Source organism: Scyliorhinus torazame, chromosome 1 (genome assembly GCF_047496885.1).
Source record: "Scyliorhinus torazame isolate Kashiwa2021f chromosome 1, sScyTor2.1, whole genome shotgun sequence".
Classification (NCBI taxonomy): Eukaryota; Metazoa; Chordata; class Chondrichthyes; order Carcharhiniformes; family Scyliorhinidae; genus Scyliorhinus; species Scyliorhinus torazame.
In genome coordinates, this window is record NC_092707.1 from 375259032 (window position 1) to 375286784 (window position 27753).

General features: G+C 53.1%; 1 protein-coding gene across 1 annotated transcript in view; it reads right to left on the reverse strand.

Moving 5' to 3' along the window:
* The window catches only part of ryr2a (ryanodine receptor 2a (cardiac)), a 1117859-nt gene that overhangs the window by 500951 nt on the left and 589155 nt on the right, over positions 1-27753 (reverse strand). Inside the window, exons 19-22 of the mRNA XM_072511661.1 lie at positions 11841-12033; positions 8257-8473; positions 6732-6836; positions 5247-5350 (exon numbers count right to left, since the gene is read on the reverse strand). Of these exons, the coding sequence (XP_072367762.1) occupies positions 5247-5350; positions 6732-6836; positions 8257-8473; positions 11841-12033 (619 nt within the window). The remainder of the gene's footprint in view (positions 1-5246; positions 5351-6731; positions 6837-8256; positions 8474-11840; positions 12034-27753) is intronic.

The window sequence follows — 27753 nt, forward strand, 5'->3', positions numbered from 1 at the left end:
AAGAGAGAACGACGGGTCGAGAGCCAGAGAGGTTTAAGGAGGGTATTCCAGAGCTTAGAGAACAGGCAACTGAAGGCACAGCCAGCAACGGAGGCCCAATTAAAATCGAAGATTCTCAAAAGGCCAGAATTAGGCCAGCGCATAAATCACAGAGGGTTATGGGGCAGAAGGAGATTACAATGAAGGGGAGGGGCAAGGCGATGGAAGAATTTGAACACAAGGATGAGAATTTTAAAATTGAGGTGTTGTTTGGCCGGGTGCCAATGACCCAGGCAGTTACTAATATTCCTTAGGTCAGGGTTGGTGGGTTATAAAGATTTTTGGATGGAGTTGGAGTGGCAAGGGATGGGGGAGTGGGGGCAAGTTGAAAAATGATGGAGGTAGAGTATGGAAGATCATCGAAGACTGCGTCGGACTAGTCAAGTCTGGAGAATACAAAGTGCACCTAATGAACTGAGGCAGGAGCAGGTTCGAGCGACATTGCGGAGGTGGATGTAGGCAATCTTAACGACGGCACAAATATGTGGTCAGAAGCTTATCTCCGGATCAAACGTGGCACCAAGTTTGTGGACAGTCTGATTCAGCCTCACATTGTTGCCAGGGAGGGTGTTTAGGGAGCAGAGTTTGAAACAGGGGCTGCATACAATGGCTTTGGTCTTCCCAAGCTTTAGTGCCGGTGTCCAACCGTGGGCAGTAGCACGTGAATCAGGAACACTTGGTGAAAGATGTTCCCACCGCCAGCCACAAACACTTTGGGTCAATGACTCTGACAAGGCCAAAGAGGAAATTGGAAAAGTTAATCCTGTACCATATCAGCACTCTTCCCCCTCGCTCCCATCAGAATCTCCCAGGAACTGCAGCAGAATCACCAAGCAACTTTAGTCTCACTACTTACTGTGCTTAGTGAGAATTCTGACACTTTCGTTTTGTTTAAAAAATGAATAAATATACAGGCAGGATTTCTAACATCTAGTTCAATCTAAAGAGATTCCTCAAATTTTACACCAAAAGAACCCCATGTGTTCATTAAATTCATAATTAAGATAAAGCTTTCACAATCAATTAACTTATGATTCTTATTACAAAAGTCTTTGGATTTAGACAGAATACTGTGTCATTCCTGATCTGCCTGGTTGCAATAGAGACTTGTTGTTGCAGAACACTGTCAATGTGCATTACATCTCAGAAACAGAAGAATTAATTAAAATTGGAGAGAATGCCCCAAGTGGGTTAAATACACTGCTGTAATTTTGCACGTGCGATCTTGTGCAAACATTCCGGCACTTCCTCGCCATAGTCGCAGATGACCATAGGCTGCTGTCCCCTTTGAGGGGGGAGAGCTGACTGGTGGTGATTTAACCTGAGGATCAGCAAGCCTCAGGCGAGCGGCAAGGTTGAGAAGGCGGGGCCTTCATTAATAACCTCAGCCGGATCGGGAATTGAACCCACACTGCTGGCCTTGCTCTGCATCGCCAACCAGCTGTCTAGCCTACTGAGCTAAACCGTTCCCCTGACACCCCCCCCCCCAAAAAAAAAAACACTTTTTAACGTAAAACAGTTGTCTCCATCATAAAAGAGAGCATTCATTATTCTTCCCATATAATTACAGTGAATAGTTCTTGGATAGCTTTTAGTCTTTGAGTCTGATCACTCAACGCTGAATTGGGACACCTGAAATATTTAAAGCATTATGTGCAAGTGGCAAACCCTAACTTTACTGGGCATCACTTTTATTAAGTTTGTGAAAGCAATGTTAGTGCCTTAGGCCATCCAGGTTACTGTGGGCCACTGATCACATAGAACATACAGTGCAGAAGGAGGCCATTCGGCCTCACCAACCCACTTCCTCCTTATCCCCGTAACCCAATAACCCCTCCTAACCTTTTTGGACACTAAGAGCAATTTATCAAGGCCAATCCACCTAACCTGCACGTCTTTGGACTGTGGGAGGAAACCGGAGCACCCGGAGGAAACCCACGCAGACACGGGGAGAACGTGCAGACTCCGCGCATGTCTTACATTATTTGTTAGGGGCAAGAACACTGAGAAATCTAGATACAGAATTCGGAAAATGCAAGAACTATTTTTAAAATGATTTCAAATACATATAAGAACATAAGAACTAGGAGCAGGAGTGGGCAATTCAGCCCCTCGAGCCCACTCCGCCATTCAATACGGTCATGGCTGATCACATCTTGGCCTCAACGCCACTTTCCTACCCGTGCTCCATAACCCTTCAACCCATTCCTAATTAAAAATCTGTCTCCTTAAATTTGCTCATCTCCCAGCATTCCCCGCACTCTGGGGTAGTGAATTCCACAGATTCACGATCCTTTGAGAGAAGTAATTTCTCCTCAACTCTGTTTCAATCTGCGGCCCCTTATCCTAAAACTATGACCTCTCGTTCTAGATTGCCCCACAAGAGGAAGAATCCACTCTATGTCTACTTTGTAAATACCTTTTTTCATCTTATATACCTCAATTAAATCACCTCTCATTCTTCTAAACTTGAGAGAGTATAGGCCTAAACTGTTCAATCTCTCTTCATAAGCAAACCCCTCATCTCTGGGGTCAATCTAATGTACCCCCTCTGAACTATCTCTAATATAACTATGGGTTGTATTATCCGTCACGGGACGCCTGGATCGTGTTCCTCGATGGGAAGGAGAATCGGGCGCCGGTGCAAAATCGGAATCGACGGCAGGCGCTGTCCCGAAGGCGTGTATTTACACTGAATGAGATTACAGAGAAAATGGAATACATTTGTGATTGTTCAGTCTGTCTTCACCACAATAATCCACATCGATAGAGTCAGAGTCATTTCTGGCACACAGCCATTGGTCATTCTACTAAAACCTTGGGGCAGAATTCTCCCATTTTGAGACTTTGGGCGGGAGTCTCTGGCCACTCCCGCCCGGCAACCAAAATTCTCGCCCAAGGTCAATGGACCTTTAAATGCTCCGCGACCCACCTGTGATGATCTTGTGGTGGGTGGGGCGGCAGAATCCGGCCCCAAGTCCCATGGCGGAGGCAGGAACGTGGAGTGTTTCCCACTGCAGCGACGGGAGGGAAAATATGCCAAATCATCCAGCCCCCATCACATTAATTGCGCACCCAGGTGCTTTACACTATATTCCGTGGCGGGGCAAACCTGGATAGCGTGTTGTCCGCCATCGTGTCCTGGTGCCATATTGAAAAGGCATCCAGCATCACTGACCCACCACTGAAGAAAGAAGGTGGGCCCCTTGGAAATGAAGATGGATCTCCGGGAACTCTCTGAGACTGGAATATTGACCTCTTGACAACAAAGATAGATCTCCAAGAACATTGAGGCTGGAAGATGGATCCCTTCCAGGACACCAAATCTGGAATGTCCACCTGCAGATGCTTCCCTGACCCACTGCTGTGATGTTCCAGGGTGGTCTACATCCTGAAATCCAGAGACAGCCTCAGGCATTGTTCAAATGAGTCCTGACGTCCGCACGCCACTTTGTTACAAATGTGTTCCGCGCCGATGTGTTTTGCCACTGGAATCGTGGAGAATCTAGCGTGGGAGGGGTCGGGGGAAGCAAATGTGGTTCACCCCAACCTCTGGCCAATTTTCCAACCTGCCATAGTAGACACTAGCCTAAGTTCCCGCTGGAAATTTAAGCGGGCACAAAACAAATTTATGGACCTCCCATCATATTCTCTCTTTTCCACCCCCCCCCCCACCCCGCCCACCCGTAATCAAACATGCCGGCGGGGGCTTGGGAGAATTCCATCATCTATCTTTCCTTCAACGTTACTCTCACGCTACAAATTATTCACTGACATTCGTTACTCATTCCAACATTATTTGAAATTAGGGACTTGCAGTTACTTGTTTGTGAATTCAAATTGAAGTTTTATTTATATTATTCAAAGGAGTAATTTATGCGCATCGCATTGTTCAAAAATTAAATATGCTCATCGCACAGCTCTGTGGCAGTCGATTTCATTCTCAGGAATACTTCAATAATTCTTCTTATAAATAGTCTGGCTATTTTTGTTCAACTGGGATATTAATGCAACAAAGAGAAAGAACAGGGAGTCATTGTGGGTGAAGAATAAATAAATCATTGTGCCTGAAGACTCCCAACCGGCAGTAAGAGCACTCTGCTGCTGCATTACTGTCATGGAGAGGGCTGGGAGCATTATCCTTGGAGAGCGTCTGCAAATAGGAGCTATTAAATGAAAAAGTCAAGTGTGACAACGTGCGGTATTTAATGAGACAATGGGGGTCTCACCCACCAGCTGGAGAGCCAGCCAGTGTGCCACATTGCCTCCTTTAGGGAGGTTTTGCCACATTATGTACCTCTCAGGCACTTACATGGATTGTAGCGGGCCTTCCCGGGGATCAAGGACCCTGGGCCATAGGTCTTGCCTACCAAGGGCTGTCGATCAATCAGAGGCCGGCAGCTCTATTGAACTGCAACACCATCAAGTAGGTGAGGGTTGCTGCCAGCAACAACACTCAGCTGAAGCCTAGGCGACCCAGGCCACAGGTGAATGTTGATGGGAGGGGTGTCGCGGGGGAAGGGATGGGAGGTTTTAGGGGGTTGGTAGCGAGGATGGGGGGTGTGCGGGGTGGCTCTCAACTGCACCTTAATCCACTGGCCTTCCCACCATGGACTAAATTGGGGGGGACCCCCCCCACCCCCCCCTTCTGCCTGATTAAATTTCTCCACACCACAGGGGAGGGCATTAAATTCCACCCAACAGGTCTGTTTCACGTCTTTGACATTAACTTGCGAAATGAATTTTCCTGGACCTGAAACAAGCATAAATTCCAGCACTAAATCGAGGGCAGATACTTGAAATAATTCAGGGGCTGACCTGATGTTCTCACAGGGTGGAAAGCTCACAGGTGGGGCTGTGCGTGGAGTGGGTGGCTTGTCAGACGTTGGACTTTCACTACTCTACTCTTTTGTGATTCTCAGAAACTACCGGTCCCAAATAATGTAAGAATAAACATTATTGACAGGTGTGCCTCATCATGACACCCATAAGACCATAAGACATAGGAGCAGAATTAGGCCACTTGGCCCATCGAGTATGCGCCGCCATTCAATCATGGCTCCTTTCTCAACTGGTTCCAAAAATTGTCAGCTTTCTAAAAATGCATTTCCCCCAAACTCCAGGGGAAAGGATGTCTGCTCCTACCCCTCCCCCCACTGCCCCACCCCCATCAGGAAGTAAGAGATTAAATGAAATAACAAACTCACTTGAGGGTTTCAAGTGACATCTGCAAATTGTAATTTCGTTCCTGTTCCGGTAACTTGGAGAACTCCACCAGACAAGGGTGCTGCCGCTTGTTATCATCCCGGATCTGAAAAGGAAAATGTCATGCCTGTTGAGAGAAAGCCCAGCTTCTTTGCTGCGTGGTCATAACACAATCAAAAGCCTAGCTCACCTATCTGAGGCAACACTGGTCTTTCTTCCCGCAAAAATGTGAATAGCGTAAATGAACTGAGCTGAAACGCATTGGGGGATTTTGGCTACTGTATTATTTCTTCAACGTTTACGTTCAGCTTCAGTAAGAACAACCATGAAAATCCTCACTTTTCTGCTCGAGTCAAATATCTTAAATCGGGGTAAATATCTTTTGTTCAAAGGAGCCCTCATAATCCCATCATCAACTCAATTTAATGATTTTGCATTGCAGAGCCCCAGGATATTGGGTATCTTGGCTTCAGGGTTTCTCACGTGATAGTGTGTCAATTTCTTTGAATATTTATCTTCACCAGATATAAAAGTATTGAAAATGAGGAGGGAGGGGGAGACATTTAGCTGACAGCTGTGCATCAGCCAATTGGGCAATGAGTCTTTTTGCTTTCCGATTGGTGTAGGAAGGCAATGGATCAGAAGGATCAATGTGTTGGCCAACTAATGGCTTGAGCGTGGGTTAGATCATGTGATTAAACCTCCAGGATTACATTTAATCACATTTGGCAAACGCTAACCAGGCACCAAGAAGTCGAAACAACAGTTATTAAACTAAAGAGCAAAAATTATTTTTTCCCCCCATAAAGACATTTCTTTATGTTTACTGTTTTTCCTGGGCCAGAGAACTCCTCCTGGATCACAACTGAACTCTAGCCCACTGACTGCCCGTTTGTGCCACAGACCCCCCCCCCCCCCACCCCACCCCCCAGCTCCCAAGAATTGCCTCCAAAGCACCAGCTCCGCCTTCCCCACCACCCTGGTTTGATCTACTGGTCGACTCCATGTGGGAGCCAGTCAGTTCGCTGCTCTTCACGATTGCAGCGGGCTGCCTCTTGGTGCTCTTAGTTCACCAGGGCCATTTTAAGAAGGCCTAAACTCACTGATGGTGTGAGCCTTCTAGCGCCAATTTTGTGTGGAGGGAACCGCATTCAGCCAATTTGGGGTCTGCGTCAGGCAGAAACTGAATTTCCGGGTAACAAATTCATTGAGACTTCCAGCAATTTTTGATGATGAGGCAGAGATGGCCAGCTCCAGGAAAGCACATTCACTGCATAGTATAACGTTCACTATGTTACTTTCTAAAGTTGTCATCCTTTGAATATAAAAGGTATATCTTACTCCATCCGTTTATGGTAAATGTCTTAATCTAGTCAAACCGGGTTTTATTTTGCCAAGCTAATGAGCAATAGAGAAAATGCTTCCAGGTCAGAGTTCAAAGCCTGCCAACCAAATCTATATAAATTTATGGTACACTACCAACATACCGGCCCATAGGTCCAGCCAAGCTCAATCTTGTTCATCACCCAGAGCTCGTGAATGTTTTCTGCTAGCTTTTCCCGCACTCGATCCAGGTGAGGTGGGAGCACAATCTGAAATAGGGTCAAGGGAGAAACTTTATTTTCCAAAGTAATCATACAAAATATATTTTCCCCCTAAAAGTTCAATATACAGCAACACTAGCCAAGGCGCCGGTTTTCGGGCAGGGGTGGGGATCATGCCGCGCCGGTCAGGGGCCGTTGGCAGCAGCCACCCCCGGCAATTCTCCAGGCCCTGATGGGCCGAGCGGCCGTCATTTCCTGGCCAGTCCCGCCGGCGTGAAATGGACATGGTCCATCACAGCCGGACCTGGCTAGTAGGCCGCCCAGGTGAGTCCTCGGGGGGGTGCAGAGGGATCCGGACCCGGGGGGGGGGGGGGGGGGGGCACGGTGGCCTGGCCCACAATCGGGGCCCACCGATCTGCGGACGGGCCTGTACCGTGGGGGCACTCTTTCCTTCTGCGCCAACCTCTGTAGGGCTCTGCCATGGCTGGCATGGAGAAAAACCCCCAGGCGCAGGAACACGCCGGCTGGTCTGCACATGCACGCCACCGGTTGGCGTGGTGCGAACCCCTCCAGCGCCGGCCTAGCCCCCGCAAGTGCGGAGGATTCCACACCTTCCGGTCGGCCCGACGCTGGAGAGATTCGCGCCGCTCTTGGCGCCGGCGTGGGGCCATCCGGCCAGTTGCGGGAGAACCCCGCCCAGAATATCTATCTGCTTATTATCACATTGTTAACCACATTTATAAAATGCTGCTGGAAAACAGATGTTAGCCTGTGATGCTGACAAATTCAAAGCAGAATAAACAATGGCACACACTGTGAGGCTCTCCTGAATTATACCAGTAGCCACTGCTGTGTTTGCTCCATATAGTACAATAATAATAATAATAATCTTTATTAGTGTCACAAGTCGGCTTACATTAACACTGCAATGAAGTTACTGTGAAAACACCCTAGTCACCACACTCCGGCGCCTGTTCACATTCACATTCAAGCAGCGTTAAGTAAAAAAAAAAGCCATCAATTTGTCATTCCCTGAACTGAAACGGCCCACCAGCAGAGAACACAAACAGAATGCAGTGCACACTGCTGCTTATTATAAATAATGGCACACCCTGAAGTGTGCTGTAAGATAGCAACACATCGGATTTGATGTGACACATTAATAAACTACAAGGGCTATGTGGTTGGTGTCAGGCCATCAGTGATTTACTGCCCTGACCTGAAAAACGCCGCCTCATTGTCTTTCGAATCAAAATGCAGACTTCAACACAAGATCATGTTAATACAGAGCACAGCGGTATCGCATTATTATTCACATGGACAACCTCGCAGAGTTGCGTTTTTGGGCAAACGTTCCAAATTTGCATCTGAATCATCTCATTTAATATGCTGCTTCTACACCCACTATGAAGTTGTAACTGCGAGGAGATGAAAAATATACAATTGTCCGGCAAAACAAGTGCCTTACCTGAGTCGTACCCACAGGCATTGGTGTAAAGGCTGCTTGCGTGAGTGAGATGTTAGGACCCAGGAGGTCCCTGACGCCATTATGATCTTGTTTGTACTCGTTAGTGTGTTCCACTCTCATCTTCTCTTTAGGCAGTAAAGCTTCAAAACAAGGGGCATATCCTGGAGGAGGGAGGAACTTAAACTCACCGTGGCGACCGCCAAGCAAAAAACGGACTCTAGGGAGACATAAATGCAGCTTAGTTAGAAGGAACAGCTGAACTAAAAACTAGAAAGCATAAAAATCATGAAGATGAGCAAAGTAACTAAACTCTCTAGTCCGACAGTTAAGTGGAGAACTGCTGACTCAGGAACCACCACACAGACATGGTAAATATCTATCTGTGCATTGAGGACTATTTCTGGAAACAACATTTGAGACCAAAACAGCTCGAGTGGCTTCCTGTGCTAGCACACATTGAACCTTCTGACAACCGGCCCACAGCTCCTGGTTTACTGCAGATATCACCAACCCCAACCTGGTAACTGACCCGAGTGGTGAGGTCCCAGGGTTTAACCTTCCACAGAAAGTCTGGACAGCACTCAGCCACTTCAGGACAGGCCAGGGGAAGCTGTGGCCCCTTACTTCACACATGTAGCATGTGTAACAACTCAGACTGCAACTCTGGCCACCCAAGACAGACCATTTTCCACAATTTCTGTCCTAAGAGATCCATTCCCGGTGGGATCGCGACCGTATCTTGGGCCAGCTGAAACCTTTGAATGGGTTGTTAAACTTGACATCTAACTATAAATGCTGCCCAGGCACACAAATAAATCGAGTGGGGGGCTGCTTAAAAGGACATTGGGCCAGGGATTGGGCGAGAAGACCAGCGATAATTTTCTGACCCACAGACCCTTCAAATGAAGTTTCCCACTAAGAGTTCAAAATTGCTAAATTTTACTTTAGGTTCCTGAGTGGCATTAAATTGAATTACAATGAAAGTGACTGTCATTCTAATTCAACCCATTTTCCCATGTTTCTTCAGTGTCTACTAGCCATTTTCCCTTGTGTTCACAGTGTGGGGTGTGAGAAAATTCACACCAGAGGTTAAGTATTGAATATATTCACTTTACTGTTCCACGATACAAATCAGAAAGCCACATGATCAACTGCAGCGAATACATGTGGAAATGTATTTAAGATATTGTACATTACAATTTCAAACACTAACTTTGGAAATAAAGCTGGCAGTAACGTCACTAAGCAGCTTATAAATGAGGGTAAAATAATTATTTTCTCTCAGGGTTTCTAGTGCTCAGTAACTGAACTCATTTTTTTCAAACTGAAGTTCGCCAAATGCGAAAGATTATTGTCACTTCTGGGGAAACCATCATCGGAATTCTCCGTCGGTGGGATCCTCCGGTCCCCCGGCAGCACATCCATGCCCACGCGTTTCCCGACGGTGTGGGGTGGTCACAATTTGAAACTCCATTGGCCGGTTGCGGTAACGGAGAATCCCGCTGCCGGGGGGGGGGGACGGGGGACACTGCTGGCGGAGCCGAGAATACCATCCCATACCTTTCATTTTTGTGCATTTAACGGGCCAAAAATCTGTTCAGGTGTGTCTTTGGAAGTGGGGTTTTGAGCTTCGCAAACTTCCCCCAACCAGTTCCTGTTGAGATGGAAGCACACCGACTTGGTGTTATTCCGAGCGAGGCCCTTGCTGCTGGCTGCTTGAGAACTCAGCAGAAGGCCAGACAGTGTGTCCTGACATCATTTGTGCAGCCAGCCTGCTCTTCTTAAAGGCAGGCTGACCCTCTTAAAGGGGATCTGCACTCTCTGGAATTAAGCTGCTGCTGGTTGCCTGTGCCGCCACTAGCTGCAAGTAGGTCAGGCAAACAGATGAATCAGGAGCTGAAGTAGGCCACTTAGCTCCTTGAGCCCGCTGAGCCATTCAATAAGATCTGATTGTGGCCTCCAATCCACATTCCTGTCTACATCCGTTGTTAGTCAAGAATCTATCGACCTCTGCCTCAAAGATATTGAATAACCTTCCCCCACCATACTCCAGGGAAGAGAGTTGCAAAGATTCACAACCCTGAGAGAAAATAATACTTTTACCCTCATTTATAAACAGAAGACCTCTGGGGCGAAATTCTCCTACCCGCCCCGCCACATTTCTGCGCCGACCGGCCGGCGGGAGTCTCCGTAACACCGGCCGGTCAATGGGGTTTCCCATAGTGGGGCAGCCCCACGCCGTCGGGAAACCCCCCCGGTGCCGGCAGAACGGAGACTCCCGCCGGCGGAGAATGACGCCCCAGATTTTTAAACTGTGTCCTAGTCCTAGTGTCTCCCAAAAGGGGAAACATCCTTTCAGCATTCATCCTGCCAAGTCCCCTCTGGATCTTATGTTTCAAAAAGATCATCTCCCAATCTGTCAAAGTCCAATAGATACGGGCCCAGCCTGTTCAACTTTTCCTCATAAGGTATCCCCCATCACGGGTATCAGTCAAGTGCACCTACTCTAAACTGTTTCTGCCACATTAATATATCCTTTCTTAAGTAAGGAGACCAAAACTCTACACGAGATGTGATTTCACCAATGCCCTGCACCAGTGTGAAAAATAATCCCTATTTCTATATTCCATTTCCTTTGCAATAAAGGACAACATTCCATTTACCTTCCTAATCCCTTGCAGCACCTGCATGCTAACTTGCGTTTCTTGTACAAGTACACAACAGTCTCTTTGAACATCAAAACTTACAAGTTTCTCACCTTAAAAAAAATATTCTGCTTTTCTAGTCTTACGACCAAAGTGAATAACATCACTACACTCCATCTACCATCTTGTTGCCCACTCAGTTAACCTGTCTATATCTCTTTGCAGCTTCTCAGAGTATCCCCGCAGCTTACCTTCCCATTTAACTTGTTATCAGCAAGCTTTGATACATTACTCTCTGACTCTTCATCTGAGGCCCCAGTACTGATCAGTGTGGTCTCCACTATTCACTGGTTGTCAGCTTGGAAAAGCGCCACATTCTGCTTTCTATCTGTTAACCACTCTTCTAACCAAGCTAAAATACGACCACCAACTCCATGAGCCCTTATCTTGCGTATTAACCTTTTGTGTGGCACCTTATCAAATGCCTTTTGGAAATCCAGGCATACAACATCTATTGGTTCCCCTTCATCCACCCTACTAGTTATATCCTCAAAAATACCAATAAGTTTGTCAAACAGGATTTTGCCTTAGTAAAACCATGTTGACTTGCTTTAATCATGCTATGCTTTTCTAAGTGCATTGTCAGAAGAGTTCTTTCGTAATAGATTCCAGAATTTTACCAACAACTGAGGTTAGGATAACTGACCTGTAGTTGACTGTTTTCTCTCTCCCTTCCTTGAAAAGTAGTGTTACATTTGCCAACTTCCAATCTAATGGGACTGTTCCGGAATCGGAGGGATTTCGGAAAATCAAAGCTCGTACATCTACTATGTGGTGGTTCCTGACTTGCTCCTGTCTCCCTACAGTATTGACGCTTTGTGATACAAATACTGAATTAAAACAAGCTAAGGAATGGAGAAAGTGCTAAGAATTACTCACTTTACTCCTGTAGAGAAACTGACCACAGGAAAGAAGAGCCCATCCGTATTGAAGTTTTCAAACATTCCCTGTACAGGTTGCCCATTAATCCGGAAGGAAATGCTCGGAGCGCTTAAATCCAGACAACAGCTGATAACATCATCAGCTTTTAAGAGGTGCTGATTTGGTGAACTTACTGTCCGTGCAATGCAGCCTAAAGGAGAAAAAAGGACAAATTAAAAAAGTATTACGTCACTTTCCTTTCCTCGCAAGAGCTCGACGACGTTGACTTTCTGCTCTTGGAAAGGAAAAAGTGACATGTTTATTTTGATAGTTTTAACAACCTTAGGTCACATTGTGGAACACAATATTGAGATCATGGTGGGCAGAAACACAGATAATCATGGCTCACGCAAAATAATACTGCATCATTTTCCTCTAGTACCTAAATTGGCATTTTAAAAGGTAGCACAATATTTCTTTTCACCAAAGTAGAAAACAAAATGCTGTCACAGAATGTTATACAGGAAGGAAAGAGCAGATTGACCCATTTGCAAACTATTAATGGGCTGGGTACCAGATTCTCCAAGCCCGTGAGATTCTACAGTCCTCTGGGCCAGGATTCACATGTGCGAGAATAGGTGCAGTCGCACTGTTGCAGTGGGCCAAGGGAGTAACTCTTTAAGGGCGTCGCCCCAACGTCCATCGGAGTGCTGCCCCATCCCCCCCCACCCACAATGCAAATCATGCCCACCCCACCCCCACCAGACCCCCTCATGGGGGAGTTTCCAGTGGGTTTATCTCTTATGGGGGGGTTCCTCTGGTAGAGGTCTCTCTTATGGGTGGGGTCACTGGTGAGGGTCTCTGTAATTCTGGTCTCAGGTGGGGTGGTTGGGTCACCGTTTTACTGTGGGGGGGGGGGGCAGAGGGAGAATTTTGTTTTAACTCTTTGGAATAACATCAGCATCAGAGATTGGATTTGTTTTATTTTCACGTGTACTGAGATACGATGAAAAGTACTGTTCTACGGGTCCAGACAGATCATTCCATACATGAAAAAAAACCATAAGACATACATAAATACACAATGTAAATACATAAGCAGAGGCAACAGGTGAGCATACGGAGTGCAGTACTACTCGGTAGAGAAGGGGCGAAATTCTCCGTTATCAGCGGAAAGTCCGCCGATCGGCGCAAAAAACGGCGCAAATCCCACTTGCGTCACGTCATAAAAATGGGACGATAGTCTCCGGCCCGAAATGGGCTAGCAGCGACGTAACGGGATCCGCGCTTGCGCAGTGGTTCACGCCGTGCAGCGTCATACGCGCTGCACGGCGTGACGGCTCATAAGGCCGCGCAGCTCCCCCCCACCCGACCAGAACACCCGACCGCAACACCCGACTGGATGGCTGGCCGTCGCTCAGCCCCGAGGTTCGAGTCACGCGATGTGGAGGCGCTCCTGGACGCGGTGGAGCAGAGGAGGGACGCCCTGTATCACGGGCACGGCCGCAGAGTTGCCCCACGCCACAGCTGGCGTCTGTGGAGGGAAGTGGCAGAGGCCGTCACCGCTGTGGCCCTGACACCACGGACAGGCACCCGGTGCCACAAGAAGGTGAACGACCTCGTCAGAGCAGGCAGGGTGAGCCTCCCCATATCCCCCCTCCCACATATCCCCCCCTCCCACATATCCCCCCCTCCCCCATATCCCCCCTCCCCCATATCCCCCCTCCCCCATATCCCCATATCCCCCCTCCCCCATATCCCCCCTCCCCCATATCCCCCATATCCCCCCTCCCCCATATCCCCCATATCCCCCCTCCCCCATATCCCCCCTCCCCCATATCCCCCATATCCCCCCTCCCCCATATCCCCCCTCCCCATATCCCCAAGTGAATCCAGCCCTAACCTTAACCTCTCCAATGCACGCGCAACCGATGGCGTGCATTCATATACCTGCCTAACACTGTTGCCTCTTACCCCTGCCACCACCCCCGCCCCCCCCCACAGGAGAAGCGCGCACACAACAATAGGGAGCATGTGAGGACTGGAGGAGGGCCCGCTGATGAGAGGCCACTGACCGTACACGAGGAAAGGGCCCTGGAACTGGCTGGCGGACCTGAGGACCGGGAGGTTGCTGATGCAGAGGTCGGGGGCCCACGAGCAAGTGAGCCACCAACAGCCCGTCCCCATATCCCCCCTCCCCTATATCCCCCTCCCCCGTATCACCTGATCACTGCCTGATGTCTAACCATGCATGCTTCATTGTGTATCGCAGGACCAAACGTCCAGGCACCCATCCCCGCAGATGCACACCGCCCGCAGCATGCCCCTCGGAGACCACAGGAGACGGAGAGACCCGCACCCTCCAGCATGCGACGCCCGCAGGATGCCCCTCGGAAACCACGGGAGACGGAGAGACCCGGACCCTCCAGCATGCGACGCCCGCAGGATGCCCCTCGGAGACCACGGGAGACGGAGAGACCCGGACCCTCCAGCATGCGACGCCCGCAGGATGCCCCTCGGAGACCACGGGAGACGGAGAGACCCGGACCCTCCAGCATGCGACGCCCGCAGGATGCCCCTCGGAGACCACGGGAGACGGAGAGACCCGGACCCTCCAGCATGCGACGCCCGCAGGATGCCCCTCGCACACCACGGGAGACGGAGAGACCTGGAGCAACAGGGAGACGACACCCCCGTCACGTGCGGGAGCGACCACCCAGCGATGAGGGGGGCAGCCACAGGCCCCCGTCACATCCGAGCCAGGACACCACGACCCAGGACACCACTATCCAGGACACCCCTACCCGGGACACCACTACCCGGGACAGCACTACCCAGGACACCCCTACCCGGGACACCACTACCCGGGACAGCACTACCTGGGACAGCACTACCCAGGACACCCCTACCCGGGAAGACGAAATACCGGACAGTGACTCAGAGTGGATGGGTGGAGACGAACCCCCACCCCAAAGTGCCATGGAGTCAGAGTGGGACGAAGAGCACGACACAACGCCATTGCTGTCACCAACACCCTCCACCATCGCAGAAACACTCACCACGGTTGGGCACTTTAGTGATGAGGCGTCTGGTACACTCACTGGTGCGCACAACACAGCCGTCCCGGTACAGCAGGTGGAGGTAGGAGCAGCAGAGGGACCGGGCGGTCGGAGGGCAGCCCAGGCCAAGCGAACATCTGCCGCCCAGATGGATCCCGGGTTCCTGCAGTTACCACACCCACACATAGATCCGATGCAACCACCGACACGGAGACGAGCGAATAGGGTGACGGGTGGCTTGCGGCGGCTGCGGTCGCAGGTGGAGGAGTCCACCCGCGTCCAGGAGCTGGGAGTGGTCCCGGTCATGCGTGCCACCCAGGCTGACACCGCACGGGTGGCGTCCGCGGTGGAGGCAATGGGTGCGACGGTGTCAGACATGGGGAACGGTTTGCGAGGCCTGGGGCCTTCCGTGCAGGCGGCGTCTGTGGCCCAGGAAATGGCTGCCCTCTCACAGGAGGCCATGAGCCAGTGCCAGCGCCAGATGGCAGAGGCGCTCAACGCCATAGCCCAGTCTCAGCAGGCCATGGCCCAGTCTCAGCAGGCCATAGTCCAGTCTCTGCAGGCCATGGCCCAGGCTCAGCAGGCCATGGCCCAGTCTCAGCAGGCCATGGCCCAGTCTCAGCAGGCCATCGCTGAGGGCATCGGCGCCAGTGGCCATGTGCGAGCCGGCGTCGCACTGTCACAGACAGGGTTTGACAACCCCCTGGGCTCCATGGCTGCAAACCTGCAGACCCCTGTCGATACCAGCACGGGCCTCCAGGACTGGCAGCGCCAGATGTCGGGGGTGCGTCGGATGGCCAGTCCGTTCGCATCCCCCACCCATGTAGAGGCCTGGGGGCCATCGGGCACCCCGAGGGAGGAGGAGGTGGTGTGGTCCGTCCCGGCTCCCTCTGTAGGGGAGGTCCCGGTACACCGCGACACCTCGGACTCCCCCCCTTCCGTCCCAGGTGCATCGGGTGGGCAACGGGCAGGACAGGCTGGCAGTTCGCCATCCCAGTCGCCCGGGCCGCAGCCTGGCCCATCTAGGCCAGGACGCCCCAGGAAACGCCCGCCAAAGGGATCCAGTGTCAGAGGGCAGGAATCACAGGAGTCCACCTCCAGTTCTGCTGTACCATCTGGGGAACCACGTAGACGTAGTCAAAGGGCCCGTAAGGCCAAACAATTAGACACTGAGTAAGTTGGCACGGGTGCAGGGCACAGATGAGTTTTAGGGGCTAGGGCACGTGCATGAACTCCTTTGGTTATTAAAGTCAATGTTACACCTACCGAAGCTGCCTTTGTGCTCTGTCCAAAGTGTGCGGGCGTGTCATGTACGTTGAGCGCAAGTGTGTGTGTGACGGGTGGTCTTACCTCAGCCCCAGGTGAGTCTGCCCCCTTCTCCCTGGGCCGCCATCAACATCCCCCGGGCAGAGGACGGGACCGTGCGCTGCAGTGTCACAGCCGCATGCAGGGACGGTCCGGGTGGATGGTGGTACTGTGGCCATGGGTCAGACATAGTCCAACGATGTAGAGCCAGGAGCTCATCGCAGTGCGGGTTGTCATCATCCTCCATGGCCTGCAATAGACACGCGTCCACCCGCAACTGGGTGAGCCCGGCCCGTTGTGCCGCCGGTGGATCGGCAATTGTGGGGGGGGGGGGGGTGGTGTGCATGCGGGTGGGGTGTGTGGGGTTGGGGAGGGGGGTGAGGGTGCTGGGTGGGTGGATGGGTGGGGGGTGTGGGTGGTCGGCTGTTGCCATGGTGTGCGGTCTGTGGCCATACTACCCGATTCCCACGCCCATCTAGTCAGTGAAGCGGGCGGCTATCAGTCTGTCCCGTGCCCGCTGGGCCAGCCGGTAACGGTGGACAGCCACCCGCCTGTGTCTACCCCGTCTGCCCTGACCATTGCCCCCATCCCCCTCATCTGGGAGGACTGCGCCTCTTCCTGCTGCTCCTCCGCTCCGCCCTCCTCTGCCTGCGGCACATCGCCCCTCTGCTGGGCTATGTTGTGCAGGACGCAGCACACCACAATGATGCGGCCGACCCTATCTGACCGATACTGGAGGGCGCCCCCAGAGAGGTCCAGGCACCTGAAACGCATCTTCAGCACGCCAAAGCACCTCTCGATCACTCCCCTTGTCGCTACATGGGCATCATTGTAGCGGTTCTCTGCCTCATTGCGTGGCCTCCGTATAGGCGTCATCAGCCACGATCGCAATGGGTAGCCCCTGTCGCCCAGCAACCAGCCCCTCAGCCGGGGATGGCGTCCCTCGTACATGCCGGGGATGGATGACCGCGACAACACGAATGAGTCGTGTACACTGCCTGGGTGACGGGCGCAGACGTGCAGGATCATCATGCGGTGGTCGCAGACCACCTGTACGTTCATCGAATAGGTCCCCTTCCTATTAGTGAACATGGCCCTGTTATCTGCAGGTGGCCGCACGGCGACGTGCATCCCATCGATCGCGCCCTCGACCATGGGGAACCCGGCAACGGCAGAGAAGCCCACGGCCCGGGCATCTTGGCTGGCCCGGTCCACGGGGAAGCGGATGTAGCGGTGCGCCATGGCATAAAGGGCATCTGTCACTGCCCGGATGCACCGGTGCACCGATGTCTGCGATATGCCGGACAGGTCCCCACTTGGTGCCTGGAATGACCCCGTTGCATAAAAGTTCAGGGCCACCGTAACCTTGACGGACACGGGGAGAGGGTGTCCCCCGCCAGTGCCACGCGGTGACACGTGTGCCAGCAGGTGGCAGATGTGTGCCACGGTTTCCCGGCTCATCCGAAGTCTCCTCCTGCATTCCCGGTCCGTGAGGTCCTGGTATGACTGCCGGGGCCGGTACACACGGGGCGCCCTCGGGTGCCTCCGTTGCCGTGGGGCCGCGACGTCCTCCTCCCCCTCCTCGTCCTATCGGTCAGGTGTCCCTCCAGCCTGGGCGGCTGCCGCCTGCCCCTCTGCCGACCCACCCCAACCTCCACCCCGGCACGGACCCCCTCCCCAACCCCCAACCTCCACCCCGGCACGGGCCCCCCCCAACCCCCAACCTCCACCCCAGCACGGACGCCCCCCCCAACCTCCACCCCGGCACGGACCCCCTCCCCAACATCCACCCCAGCACGGACCCCCCCCAACCCCCAACCTCCACCCCAGCACGGACCCGCCTCCCAACCTCCACAACCTCTCTGGCACGCTCCTCCTCCTCCTCCTCCTCCTCCTCCTCATCCAGAGCAACATAGACATGAGCGGCTGCCACCATGGCGGCCAACATCGCTGGATGGTCTGAAAACATGACGGCCTGGTGGGGGGGGAGGGGAACGACGACATGTCATCATTGCCCATATCCCCTCCTCCCCCCAGCCAGGTGGCATGGACCGCATGGGTCCAACTGTTGGAGGCTGGCACCTGGCCAGGTGGACCAACTCATTTGCCCTCCCATCACCCTCCTCGGCACGGACCCCCTCCCCAACCTCCACCCCAGCACGGACCCCCCCCAACCCCCAACCTCCACCCCAGCACGGACCCCCCCCAACCTCCACCCCGGCACGGACCCCCCCCCAACCTCCACCCCGGCACGGACCCCCCCCCAACCTCCACCCCGGCACGGACCACCCCCCAACCTCCACCCCAGCACGGACCCCCTCCCCAACCTCCACCCAAGCACGGACCCCCCCCAACCCCCAACCTCCACCCCAGCACGGACCCACCCCAACCTCCACCCCGGCACGGACCCCCTCCCCAACCCCCACCCTCCACCCCGGCACGGGCCCCCCCCAACCCCCAACCTCCACCCCAGCACGGACGCCCCCCCCAACCTCCACCCCGGCACGGACCCCCTCCCCAACATCCACCCCAGCACGGACCCCCCCCAACCCCCAACCTCCACCCCAGCACGGACCCGCCTCCCAACCTCCACCCCGGCACGGACCCCCCCCCAACCTCCACCCCGGCACGGACCACCCCCCCAAACTCCACCCCAGCACGGACCCCCTCCCCAACCTCCACCCCAGCACGGACCCCCCCAACCCCCAACCACCACCCCAGCACGGACCCCCCCCCAACCTCCACCCCGGCACGGACCCCCCTCCCCAACCCCCAACCTCCACCCCGGCACGGACCCCCCCCAACCTCCACCCCAGCACGGACCCCCTCCCCAACCCCCACCCCAGCACGGACCCCCCCCAACCCACAACCTCCACCCCAGCACGGACCCCCCCCCCAACCTCCAACCTCCACCCCAGCACGGACCGCCCCCCAACCTCCACCCCAGCACGGACCCCCCCCCAACCTCCACCCCAACACGGACCCCCTCCCCAACCTCCACCCCAGCACGGACCCCCCCAACCTCCACCCCAGCACGGACCCCCCCCCCCCCAACCTCCACCCCGGCACGGACCCCCCCCCCAACCCCCAACCTCCACCCCAGCACGGACCCCCCCCCCACCTCCACCCCGGCACGGACCCCCCCCCAACTTCCACCCCGGCACGAACCCCCCCCCCAACCTCCACCCCGGCACGAACCCCCCCCCCCCAACCTCCACCCCGGCACGGACCACCCCCCCCAACCTCCACCCCAGCACGGACCCCCTCCCCAACCTCCACCCCAGCACGAACCCCCCCCAACCCCCAACATCCACCCCAGCACGGACCCCCCCCCCAACCTCCACCCCGGCACGGACCCCCTCCCCAACCCCCAACCTCCACCCCGGCATGGACCCCCCCCAACCTCCACCCCAGCACGGATCCCCTCCCCAACCCCCACCCCAGCACGGACCCCCCCCCCAACCCCCAACCTCCACCCCGGCACGGACCCCCCCAACCCCCAACCTCCACCCCGGCACGGACCCCTTCCCGGCACTCCCCCGGAGCCCAGCCTACTCTAACCACCCCCCCCCCCCCCCCGCCGCACACACACACACAAGCCGAGACACACCTCTCCTCACGCAATCAGTCTGCTGCCACGCCATTTCCTGCCCAGAGCCAACCCCCCAGGCCGTCACTCACCTCCTCGCTGGTCGGCGTGAGCCTGGAGCACCGGGTCACGCCGATGAAAAGGAGGTTTGATTCACGTCGACGTGAACGGTCATCACGTCGACGGGACTTCGGCCCATCCGGAAGGGAGAATATCGGCAGGCCGAAAATCGGCTGCCTTGCGCAGACCCGTGACATTCTCCGCGGCAGCGGCGCCATTAACGCCCCGCCGACTTTTCTCCCTTCGGAGACTTCGGCGGGGGCGGGATTCACGGCGGCCAACGGCCATTCTCCGACCCGGCGGGGGGTCGGAGAATGACGCCCCAGATGTGTGAAGAAATCAGGGGCGTCATTCTCCGACCCCCCCGCCGGGTCGGAGAATGGCCGTTGGCCGCCGTGAATCCCGCCCCCGCCCCCGCCGAAGTCTCCGGTACCGGAGATTGGGCGGGGGCGGGAATCGGGCCGCGCCGGTTGGCGGGACCCCCCGCTGGATTCTCCGGCCCGGATGGGCCGATGTCCCGCCCACGAATTGCCTGTCCCGCCGACGTAAATCAAACCTGGTATTTACCGGCGGGACCAGGCGGCGTGGGCGGGCTCCGGGGTCCTGGGGGGGGGGGCACGGGGCGATCTGACCCCGGGGGCTGCCCCCACAGTGGCCTGGCCCACGATCGGGGCCCACCGATCCGCGGGCGGGCCTGTGCCGTGGGGGAACTCTTTCCCTTCCGCCTCCGCTACGGCCTCCACCATGGCGGAGGCAGAAGAGACTTTCCCCACTGCGCATGCGCGGGAAACTGACAGCGGCCGCTGACGCTCCCGCGCATGCGCCGGGAAACTGACAGCGGCCGCTGACGCTCCCGCGCATGCGCCGCATTTCCGCGCCAGCTGGCGGGGCAACAAACGCCATTTCCGCCAGCTGGCGGGGCGGAAATCCCTCCGGCGTCGGCCTAGCCCCTCAATGTTGGGGCTAGGCCGCCAAAGATTCGGAGCATTCCGCACCTTTGGGCCGGCGCGATGCCCGTCTGATTGGCGCCGTCTTTGGCGCCAGTCGGCGGACATCCCGCCGTTGGGGGAGAATTTCGCCCCAGTTTAGCCAATAATAGTCATTCAACAGTCTGGTAACAGCGGGGAAGAAGCTGTTTTTGAACCTGTTCGTGGGTGTTCTCAGACTTTTGTATCTCCTGCCCGATGGAAGAAATTGTAAGAGTGAGTAAGCCGGGTGGGAGGGGTCTTTGATTATGCTGCCCTCTTTCCCAAGGCAGCAGGAGGTGTAGACAGAGTCGATGGTTGGGAAGCGGGTTTGCGTGATGGAGTGGGCTGTGTTCACGAGTCTCTGTAGTTTCTTACAGTCTTCGGCCGAGCAGTTGAAATGAAAATGAAAATGAAATGAAATGAAATGAAAATCGCTCATTGTCACAAGTAGGCTTCAATGAAGTTACTGTGAAAAGCCCCTCGTCGCCACATTCCAGCACCTGTTCGGGGAGGCTGGTATGGGAATTGAACCGTGCTACTAGCCTGCCTTGGTCTGCTTTAAAAGCCAGCGATTTAGCCCAGTGTGCTAAACCAACCCCAGTTGCCATACCGACTGTGATGCAGCCAGATAGGATGCTTTCTATGGTGCATCTGTAAAAATTGGTAAGAGTCAAAGTAGACATGCCGAATTTCCTTAGTGTCCTGAGGAAGTTCAAAGAACATTCAAATTAGATCATTCAAAGAACAATATCAAATCATTTGGAGGGCTTATACAGAGTTGTTTTCCACATGGATGATGCGTTGATACATTGGTCCAGTCAAGCTGAGCATGACTGAGTGTGGGAGCAGTGATCAAGACTACAAGAGGCAGGTTGGACACTCAACTGCAAGCGTGAGTTTTCATAGCCAACAATCAGTTTCTTCGTCACATCATGAGTGAGTGCATCCGGAATAAAGGTTGACCCACTGAAGACCAGAGTCAGAAAATAATTTCCAGCTCCAGGGAACATCACACAGTTACAAAAGATCATGGGAATGGTGAATGAAGTGGCAACATTTCTCAAATAAAAAACTTAACAGAGCTCAACGAGGCAACACATCAGCTGTTACGTAAAGACAACAAATGGTGTTGGGAAGCGGCACAACAAAATAATTCCAAAAAAAAAATCAAGGAGAGGTTGAAGTCATCAGAGATATTAGCATATCACAATCTGGAAATAGCTACAATAATTGTAACGGACACATCGTCTACAGGATTGGGCGCAGTATGTTTTCAGCTACAAGGTGATAGAAAATTCAGACTCGTTATGACGCATCGAGTTTGTTGACAGATACAGAGAAGGGATACGCAGTAATCAAAAAGGAAGCATTAAGCAGCCATGTGGGCTTGTGAGAAATTTGGTGATGACGTCTTAGGGTCTTCACATTACGATAGAAGCAGATCGAAACCTTCAATCACACAATTGAATTTGAAAGAGCTTGCAAAGATACCATCAAGAGTTCAAAGGTTTAAATTAAGATTTATGAGATTTGATACTCATACAGTCTATGTTCAAGGGAAAAAGCAGAACACAGCAGACGCATTGTCACCCACTGAAACAGAGAATCCAGAAAAATGCGGCATTGCATTTGTTGAATAGGTCAAGGAATCTGTCAAAGTGATAGTCCACACATTCCCGGCAACTACACATAGGTTGAGTGAAATTGAAGGGGCACAAAAATCGGACAAGGAAAGTAAGCAAATCAGAGAATTTTGCATTGGAGGATGGCCAACATATACACCACTGGTTTAGCACACTGTGCTAAATCGCTGGCTTTTAAAGCAGACCCAGGCAGGCCAGCAGCACAGTTCAATTCCCGTACCAGCCTCCCCGAACAGGCGCCGGAATGTGGCGACTAGGGGCTTTTCACAGTAACGTCATTGAAGCCTACTTGTGACAATAAGCGATTTTCATTTCATTTCACATAGTCCTATCTTGAGACCGGATTTCAAGCAGACAGCGCACCTGACAGTGATCAATGATTTACTGGTGTGCGATGATAGAATAGGAATCCCAAGAGAAGGGAGACTTGAGATCTTACAACACATACGTCAAGGTCCTTTAGGTATTACTAAGTGCGGAGCCAGAACAGGGTATTCAGTTTGGTGGTCGGTCTCGCAACATTATTGGAAGAAATAATATTGCGATGTAACATATTTGCAAGTCACAATCAGGAAGAATCACTAATGTCATCTTCTTTTTCTACAAGGTCATGGGGACATCCAGGAATGGATTTGAGCATAAAAGGAAAACGTTCATACCAGTTGTAGATTATTAGTCGTAGATTATTAGTCGAGGTAGATTGAAGTGAAAGAGTTCCATTGTCACATATCAGAAGTAGCGATAATGTTATTGAAATAAATTTTCTCAGTCCATGGGATTCCTGATATTGCGGTATCAGATAACAGCCCATAATTCACAAACATAGAGTTGCAAGCGTTTACAGAATTATTTGGATTTGTTCACATAAATTTACCGAAGTATGATCAAGCTCATGGAGACGCTGAGAGAAGCGTCAGAAGTGTAACAAAATCAGAGAAAGAATGAGGATTTTCAACTAGTTTTCTCGAGTTGCAGATCCTCACCCCAGCAGAATGGATTGGCTCCGCGTGAGTTACTCATGGGGAGGAGGTTGGGGACGCAGGTGCCTACCCTTTCACGAACACCAATGCCACAGGTCAAAGACACAGCCATAGAGAGAGCACTAGAAAGAGACAAAACTTACCAAAGTAAAGAGATGAGATACTATGCTCACAGTGCAAGAACATTCTCAGATCTGTTTGGATCAGGTCAATTTATGGAGAAATAGTGGGAAAAAAAATCACCATACCCGAGATCTCACATTGTCTAGAAAGAACAGGGCACAGTAAGAAAACACAGAAGAACTACGGCTGTCATTGAGCGACAGTATGAAAAAGAAAGACCTGAGAGGTCGCAATTATCAGACATGAAAGAAGATGGACTTCCGGTGGCGGCTATGAAGGAGTAAGTCGCACATTTGATGGCTCCCGCTCGGATCGGACTTTTGGACCTTTTCCCCCCGATTTTCTACCGGACTTGAACTGCAAAACTGAAGACGGCAATTGTGTACTGAATTCCCACATCGGTGCATGGAGAGAAGGACGAGAAGTGCTTGTAAAGGCAGAAACAGAAAGACAGAGAAGGCTTGGGCTGAAGATGCAGCGGGAGACAGCATGGCGGAGGACCGGATCTCTGGCTTGTCGGCCCAGCGGTCAACGGAGCAGCTGATGCAAGTTATTCAGGAAGGCTTTGCAAAGCAGAAACGGACTGCTTGGACCCGATAAAAGAGTCAATTGAGCGGCTGGAGCTTAGATTGGAGCCCAAGATTGGGGCGATCCAGAAGGTGGAGAAGGCGCTGGCTGAGCAGGGGGAACATCAAACTGTGGTGGAGTTGGAGGTGGGGATGCTGAGAGACCAGCAGAAGAAGCTCCTGGAGAAGGTGGAGGACCTAGAGAATAGGTCCCGCCGGCAGAACTTGACAAGCGTTGGCCTCCCGGATGGGACCGAAGGAGCAGATGCTGGGGCAGACATCGCAGATATGTTTGAGAAGCTGCTAGAGGATGGGGCATTCTCCCGACCCTTGGAGTTGGGCAGGGCTCACAGAGCACTCGCGAGGAAGCCGCGAACGGGAGACCCCCCCCCCCCCCCCGAGGGCAATGGTGGTGAGATTCCACAGGTACTTGGATAAGGAGCACATTCTACAGTGGGCCAAGCAGACATGGATCTGTAAGTGGGACAATAGTATCCTGCGGGTCTACCAAGACCCGAGTGTGGAGGTGGCCAGGAGAAGAGCAGGCTTCAACCAGATTAGATCGATCCTTTTTAAGAAAAAGGTGAAGTTCGGACTGTTGTATCCGGCCCGTCTCTGGGTCACGTACGAGGAACAGCACTTTAATTTCGAGTCGCCTGAGAACGCGCTGGACTTCGTGAAAAGGAAAGGACTGGTGTAAAAGGTCGCGGGTGTTCGCGCACCTCAGGAGCTTGAAAGCAGGGGTTTTTGCAGGAGACACACCTCCGTGTGAAGGACCAGGTTAGGTTAAAGAAGGGGTGGGTCGGGCAGGGTTTTCATTCGAGGTTTGATTTGAAATCGCGGGGTGTGGCAATTTTAATGCGCAACAAAATGGGATTCGTGAATGTGAAGGAGGTGAGGAATCCAGGTGGGAGATATGTGACTGTGAGTGGGGTATTGGAAGGGGCACCGGTCGTGTTGCTAAATGTGTATGCCTCAAATTGGGATGATGTGGGTTTTATGAGGGGGTTGCTGGCAGCAATCTCGGATTTGGCCACACACCAGTTGATCATGGGAGGAGATTTTAACTGTGTCATGGAGCCAAGGGTGGATTGATCGAGGCCCAGGTCGATGGGTAGGGTACGAATGGCAAGGGAGCTGGGGGGTTTATGGAGAGGATGGGTATGGTGGATTCATGGCGCTTTCAGAACCCGAGGAAGGGAATATTTCTTCTTTTCACACGACTATAAGGTGTATTCGAGGATTGATTACTTTGTAGTGAGTCGGGTGATTTTGGTTGGGGTGGAGGGGGCAGAGTATGCGGGGATAGTTATCTCGGACCATGCACCCCACTGGCTGGATATTCGGTTCAGTACGGGACGAGAGCAGAGGCCGGGGTGGAGGTTTGACTCTGGGTTGTTGGTGAATGGAGGTTTTTGTGATAAGGTGCGGTTGGCGATTAGGGATTATGTGGAGTTCAATCAGAATGGGGAGATGTCGTCGGGCATTTTATGGGAAGCACTGAAGGCAGTGGTCCGGGGAGAAATTATCTCATTTACGGTTCGTGCGAATAAGGAAAGGAGGGCGGAACATGACCGTCTAGTGAGCGAGATAGTGGAGGTGGACAGGGAATATTCGAAGATGCCCACCTTGGATGGATTGGTGGAGGAAAAAGTTGCAGGGTAATCTGACAGGCTGACAACAGGGAGGGCGGTAGGGCAAGAGGGGTGCAATACGAGTATGGGGAGAAGGCGAGCCGCATGCTGGTGCACCAGCTGCAGAGGCAGGCTGCGTCCAGGGAAATATTGAAGATCCGGACTGGGGCCGGGGATGTGGTGTCAGAGCCAGGGAAGATAAATTAGGTGTTTAGAGAGTATTACCAGGGACTTTATGAGGCAGACCCAGGAGGACAGGAGGGGGACATGGGGTGGTTTCTGGAAATGAGCAGGAATTTCCCCAGGTGGAGAAAGCAAAGAGGCAGGCGTTGGAGGAGCGCTTGGGGCTGAGGGAGGTGCTGGATAGTATCAGGGGTATGAAGTCGGGGATGGCCCCTGGGCCGGATGGGTACCCGCAGAATTTTATAAGGAATTTGCGGCGGACCTGGCACCACATCTGTTGGGGGCGTTTAATGAAGCACTGGAGAAGGGGGAGTTGCCAGAGACGATGAAGCAGGCAGTAATCACACTAATCCCCCAAAAAGGGAAGGATCCGGTGGAACTGGGTCGTATAGACCCAAATCACTATTTAAAAAAAAATATATTTTTATTAAAGTATTTGCAAATTTTTAAAACAATAACAAAAACAGTAACATTGACATTGTAAAATAAACATTTCCCCATCCGGCCCAATCTTCACACACCACAACCATCTAACACCTAGCCGCCCGCCACCCCCACCCCCTTTGGAATTCTGCTTCTGCTGACATTTTAATTTTCCCCGAGAAAGTCGACGAACGGTTGCCACCTCCAAGAGAACCCCAACATTGACCCTCTTAAAGCAAACTTTATTTTCTCAAGACTGAGAAACCCAGCCATGTCACCAATCCAGGTCTCGACGCTCGGGGGCTTCGAGTCCCTCCACATTAAAAGGATCCGTCTCGGGGCTACTCGGGAGGCAAAGGCCAGGACATTGGCCTCTTTCACTCCCTGAACTCCCGGATCCTCTGACACTCCAAAGATCGCTACCTCTGGACTCGGCACCACCCGAGTTCCTAGCACCGTGCACATGGCCTTTGCAAACCCCTGCCAAAACCCTCTGAGCTTCAGGCATGCCCAGAACATGTGGACATGGTTTGCTGGGGTCCCCGCGCACCTCACACATCTATCTTCCACCCCGAAAAACTTGCTCATCCTCGCCGCCATCATATGTGCCCAGTGGACCACCTTAAATTGTATTCGGCTAAGCCTGGCAAATGAAGAGGAGGAATTGACCCTGCTTAGGGCATCCACCCATAGACTTGCCTCTAACTCTCCACTCAGCTCGTCCTCCCACTTGCCCTTAAGCTCCTCCACCGGGGTTTCCTCCGCCTCCAACAGCTCCTGGTAGATATCCGACACTTTCCCCTCCCCCACCCAGGTACCGGTCACTACCCTATCCTGTATCCCCCGTGGCAGCAGCAGCGGAAAAGCCGGCATCTGCTTTCTCAAGAAGTCTCGCACTTGCAAATATCTAAAACAAGCTGGGAAAGCTCCCATCTATAAATAGATCACCCATTCTTCTAATTCCTGCCCTCTGCCAGCTCTGGAACCCGCCGTCCAGCCTGCCCGGTGCAAACCTGTGGTTGTTACAAATTGGGGTCCAGCCCGACGCACCCTCCACTTTCCTATGCCTCCCCCATTGCCCCCAGATCCTCAGAGCCGCCACTACCATCAGACTTGTGGAGTACCGGGCCGGCTGTGGTGGTGTATATTAGGGGTAATGTGGTACCTGTGAAGCCGAGAGGCTATTGGCTGACAGGTCCCGGGTCCTGGTTGGATCTGCCGACTTCTGGCTCCGCCCTGAAGGTGGAGTATAAGAGCCCGAGCTTCTCCCCGCAGCCTCATTCTGTTGCTGAGCTGCTGGGGACAAGTCTCGCTTAATAAAGCCTAGATCGACTTCATCGCTTCTCGTCTCGCGTAAGTCATTGTGCGCTACACCGGCGAGAACGGCAGAGATGCCGT